Below are 5544 nucleotides of genomic sequence, written 5' to 3' on the forward strand. Positions count from 1 at the left end.
GCTACTTTCAAGCACAATTGTGGAATTTGCATGCCCATTCTCTCTTTTTCTCTCATTCTTTTTTCCTTTCTTTTCCTTTTCTTTTCTTTTCTTCTTCTTTTTCTTGGGCTCTTTTTTGGCCTCACTTTTTTTCTTTTCTTTTTTTGTCCGGAGTCTCATCATAACTTGTGGGGGAGTCATAGTCTTCATCATCCTTTCCTCACTAGGACATGCTCTAATAATGAATAATGATGATCATCACACTTCTGTTTACTTACAACTCAATATTACAACTCGATTCCTAGAACAAAGTATGACTCTATATGAATGCCTCTGGCAGTGTACCAGGACGCGCAATGATCTATCATAGCAGAGACATCAAAATACGGACAAGCCATGGAAATATCATGCTAGCTATCTTACGACCATGCAAAGCAATATGACAATGAACGCTCAAGTCATCAAAACAGAAGCGGTGGAAGTTGTATGGTAATATATCTCGGAATGGCTATGGAAATGCCGTAATAGGTAGGTGTGATGGTTGTTTTAAGGAAGATATAATAAGGCTTATGTGTGATAGAGCGTATCATATCACAGTTTTTTGGATGCACCTGTGAAGTTTTCACCACATCTCGAGGTGAGAAAGGGCAATGCACGGTACCGTAGAGGCTAGCAAATTGCGGAAAGGTAAGATTGCGTATAATCCATGGACTCATATTAGTCATAAAGAACTCATATACTTATTGCGAAAGTTTATTAGCCCTCGAAGCAGAGTACTACTACGCATGCCCGTAGGGGGATAGATTGGTAGGAAAAGACCATCGCTCGTCCCCGACCGCCACTGATAAGGAAGACAATCAATAATAAATCATGCTCCAATTTCGTTGTATAACGAGAGACTATACGTGCATGCTTCGGGAATCACAAGCCCTAACACCAATATTCTTACTAACCACAACCGTTTACTAGTACCTCCCACATATTATCATCTCTATATCGCAAAACTATTACAAGGAATCAAACACATCATATTCAGTGATCCACAATTTTTATGTAGGACTTTATGACTAAACATGCAAATGACCAATTCCTGTTGACTCTCTAAATATATATAAGTGAAGAAAGAGATTATTCTACAAATAAAGGTTTTCTATGTAAAGAGAAACAAGCAATCCAAACTTCAAATGATATAAGTAAAGCACATAAAGCATTCTATAAAGCCATACTCAAATGATATAAGTGAAGTGCAATGAGCATTCTATAAATCAACCATGAACTGTATCTCGTACCGGCATGGTACATAAAAGAAAAGTGAAAACTAAACAAAAAAGACGCTCCAAGATTCACATGAACAAAACAAAAACCGAAACACACTGATACTTGTTGAAGAAAGATGGGATGCCTTCCGGGGAATCCCCAAGCCAAGATACTTGAGTCTCCTTGAATATTTACTTGGGGTGCCTTGGGCTGTTGGGCATCCCCAATCTTGAACTCTTGCATCTTCTCCTTCTCCTCATATCGAGAACTCTTCGATCTTTGAACACTTCGTCCACACAAAATGATCAATGTGTTTCCAAAATTTGTTCAACGTATATTGCCAAAATGTTCAATGCGCATTGAAAATTGTTCAGTGTATATATTAACATTTTTAAAAAATGTTCAAAATACAATATATGTTTTTAAAATAAGAAATTTAAACTGTATTTTAGCTCCATAAGTAATATCCAGGAAGTTCCAATAAAACACAGAAAAATGAAAAAAAAACTAACTTTTTTTAGACAAAAAAAGAAACTAGCTGTAGCAAGCATCTGCGAACGGGCCAGCCCATTAGCACCTTCCTTCAGCGAAGGTACAGCTGTTTGACACCTGTTTCTCAAAAAATAAGAACAAGCTGTTTTTTTTACGGAAAAAATAAAAAAAAGAGCTGTTTGTTTTTACAGAAAAAGAAAAGGCTGTTTGACGCCTACGCGCGTCAAATAGGAGCTCTCCACTTTTCCCCTCGATGAAAGAAAAGTTAAACCTGGGACTGCAGCCGCGTCATGTTGACATTGGGCCGAAAACCCTACAAGCCCATTCAGACCTAAGGTCACTTGTATAAAGCGTCACGCGTCCGTGCGCCGTCTCCGTCGCAGTGACTCCCTTTGCTTGCGCCTCCACAGCCCCCACTTTCCAACTTAGGGTTCTAGGGTTTCTCCAGCAGCGCCGGCGCCTCCACCCGCCCACCCAACCACCATGACGGCCGAGACCGCGACGCAGGCGGAGCTGCTACGCGCCGTCCTGGAAGAGCAGAAGCTCGCGGCGCAGGTGATGATCTAACCCTTCCGACCCCCCCGCCTGTCTCGTCTGTTCGGATCGGCCCGTGCTTCGCGTTCCGCTCGGCCGGATCGCGCCTGCCTGCTGCGCCAGGATGCGTTTTTTGTTGTTGTTAGGCATGCTTGGGGGTTATATGCGGGCAAGGTTTTCTTAGATCTCGCACGCGAGACGGTTTGACGGGATATGTAGTGGTTGCTCCGTTTCGCAAGGTTGGTGATGTTCTTCTTAGACGGTCACGGATCAAACGACCTTTGCGTTGAACGGTAGATTTGAAGTTTTGGGATGCTAGTAAATGAACTTCAATATTGAATCTTATTCAGAAGATTTTAAGGTCTTTTGTTGTATCCGTCGCATTAGCCTTGGTAGGTACAGTAAGTATCTAGAACAGGTATATCTAGTGACACTCTGTCGTGAGAACCACTGTAGAATTAGGATGCACATATTATTGTTTTGAACACTGACATGTTGTTACTTATACCTCTCCTTACTGGTCGACTATGAACTTCTGTTTCCTTCGGCAATAGAACTAAAAAAGCTACTCTGTAAAGAAATATAAGAGCGTTTAGATCAGGGAGTACTATTTTGCCTCCTGTTGTTAGTCCGTCTACCTATGATCATGATGTGCTGTTTGATCAATGGCAACAAGGACTGTTTATTGTATTTTGGTTTCATGCATCCAGATCAATTTGTTGTATTTATTGGATCTGGTCAGATTTTGTATCTCTACCTGTCACTGCTTGTCAGGTAGTCTAAACTGGTTGAAATAATTTGTACTTCCAGGGAGATGAGCCTGTAGTTGAGGATGATGATGATGAGGAAGATGAGGATGATGATGACGAGGATGACAAAGACGATGACGTGGAAGGTATGAAGAAATTCTAGTATTTTTTTACCCATTTTTGGCTAATCGTATGTGTGTTCAATATTAAATATATGCCTTAGTAATTTTTTTGCATGAAAGTTTGTATGGACTAAATGACAAATTACGAAATGGTAGCAAGGTTAGGTTAATTTTGTCAACAAATCATTTAAAGTCCTCATATCTGTCTGAGTGATAAGTACCATGTGTATTTACTGGTCCTTCAGGTTCATTTTAATGCTATTTGCATTCACATAATCTGTTCAGTTTTTGCGTGTTTGTTCTCAAACATGACAGCTTTTTTTACAGTAAAATTGTTGTTGACATGTTCTCGCTGACATAGTGTAGTAGTACTTAACAGCGTGATTGAAATATTGGTTTGAAAATTGCAGGATATTCTATTATATCCATTGTTTCTGTATCCACCGCTGATCAACTGATGTTTTTTCCATTTTGTGTTCATGGTTTTCAATTGTCAATGAGTTGTTGCAACTTATGATGCGAGGCCAAGACATATTGATGGTGTTCTTCTTTGCTATTACTATTCATGTCTTGATGCTTTTACACTTGAGCATTGCTAATTGTGTAATTTATGGTCCCATGAAGCTGTTTTGTTTCATACTTCAAACTTGTTGATGATTGATCTATGTTATCAAATTTAATTGTTTACTCTCTGATGATGAGCAGGAGTTGATGCAAGTGGAAGATCTAAGCAGAGTAGGAGTGAGAAGAAGAGCAGGAAGGCCATGCTGAAGCTTGGCATGAAGACTATCACTGGCGTCAGCCGTGTAACTGTCAAGAAGAGCAAGAATGTGAGCTGCTGAGTGCTCTTATCTCGTCTTAACAACTTTTCTTGGTTAATTTCTTGCTGCTAACTACTGTTTCATTCCCAGATCCTGTTTGTCATCTCCAAGCCAGATGTATTCAAGAGCCCTGCCTCTGATACCTATGTCATTTTCGGTGAAGCTAAGATTGAGGATCTGAGCTCACAGCTGCAGTCCCAGGCCGCCGAGCAATTCAAGGCGCCTGATCTTAGCAGCGTCATCTCAAACCCTGAGGCTTCTACAGCTGTTCAGGAGGATGACGAGGATTGTGATGAGACTGGGGTTGAGCCGAAGGACATTGAGCTGGTGATGACCCAGGCCGGTGTGCCTAGGCCCAAGGCTGTGAAGGCGCTCAAGTCTGCTGACGGTGACATAGTCAGTGCTATCATGGAACTGACGAACTAGCCGTGCCCAGCCTGTGATATTATGTCAGTTTTTCCTTGTTTACATGGGAATACATGAGTTGTAACGTTTGGTGGTCATGTGTGTGAACTTTGAGCTGCTCTGTATTAGCAAAGACCTGAAGCAATGTCGAATGAGCTTCTTTTTCATGCATTGGAACAAATCCTTGGTTGGTAGTCTGCTTTCTTGCAAATCTGGGGACAACGAAATTTCAACATATACACTCTGTTTCAGGTTGTTGGTTGGACAGTGTTACTTCCTGTTCATGTTTTGCAGCCTAAAACTTGCAGGTTTCCTATACACACCGTGTGGGGTTTCCTCGTGTATCCAGCGTATCAGGACCTGCAGTGGCGAATTTCATCCTCTATATCTCCATCCCTCCTCTAAGTGTTGCTCAAATGGATGTATCTAGCCGATCTCAGTGATATATCTGTTTGAGCGTGAGTGACAATTAATTTGAGACTAAGAAAGTATGAGTGCCATATTTCAGTATTAATATGAGACTAAGCAAGTACAGTATCGTCTAAACTCTAACCTATGTATTATTTCTCTTACATTTTAATAATATCTCATAAATACCATTTAAACTATCTTTCACCCGCTAGATGCAAAAAAGATGATCCAATTTTTTTATGTTGCCACTTAATAAACAGCATAACCTATGCTTTCCAAACCACTGCCATTTTGGCCAATGCGACACACTCATCTTATCATTGTGTCGTCGTGGCAGACACACACGGAAATACTGCCTTGGTACCACCCCATATTTATTTCCAGGTAAACACAACACATTCGATAATGTTACCTCTCAATATCTACTTCATTCGAGTGGGTTTATAAGCCCAATCATTGTTTCGATCAAAATTTAACATTATATTAGACTAGATAATCATAAGTTACATGCCCCAGAAGAAGATGTCTAAGCGAGTAAACTGACATGAACGGTTGTCATTGATGATCGTAGTCCTTCTAGGGGAAAGCACAAATCTTTAACTTTTGACGGGTGTTTGTCTTAAACAAAAACTTATCTACTAGTGAGCCCACAAATAACAGCCAGGAGCTAGTAAAGTTAGATGTCCTGTCCATTTTACAACATAATAAACCTTTTATTTAGACACTTCACAAACATCAAACTTAGTAGGGAGTTTTTCCGAAACGTGTTTTAGT

General features: G+C 40.4%; 1 protein-coding gene across 1 annotated transcript; it reads left to right on the forward strand.

Annotated features, from left to right (window-relative positions):
* The first annotated feature begins 2066 nt into the window (after window positions 1–2066).
* Window positions 2067–4596, forward strand: LOC109752397 (nascent polypeptide-associated complex subunit alpha-like protein 1). The gene is made up of 4 exons (XM_020311300.4): window positions 2067–2283; window positions 3073–3157; window positions 3839–3963; window positions 4045–4596. The coding sequence occupies exons 1-4, from the start codon at window positions 2212–2214 to the stop codon at window positions 4378–4380; spliced, it is 618 nt and encodes a 205-aa protein (XP_020166889.1). The 5' UTR covers window positions 2067–2211; the 3' UTR covers window positions 4381–4596.
* Window positions 4597–5544: the final 948 nt, after the last annotated feature.

This window comes from Aegilops tauschii, chromosome 1, assembly GCF_002575655.3.
Source record: "Aegilops tauschii subsp. strangulata cultivar AL8/78 chromosome 1, Aet v6.0, whole genome shotgun sequence".
Taxonomy (NCBI): Eukaryota; Viridiplantae; Streptophyta; class Magnoliopsida; order Poales; family Poaceae; genus Aegilops; species Aegilops tauschii.

Coding starts and splice junctions, on each gene's coding strand:
- LOC109752397 (XM_020311300.4), top strand. CDS start 2,212: ATGACGGCCGAGACCGCGACGCAGGCGGAGCTGCTACGCGCCGTCCTG. Junction 2,284..3,072: donor AGCAGAAGCTCGCGGCGCAG/GTGATGATCTAA, acceptor TTGTACTTCCAG/GGAGATGAGCCTGTAGTTGA. Junction 3,964..4,044: donor CTGTCAAGAAGAGCAAGAAT/GTGAGCTGCTGA, acceptor TTTCATTCCCAG/ATCCTGTTTGTCATCTCCAA.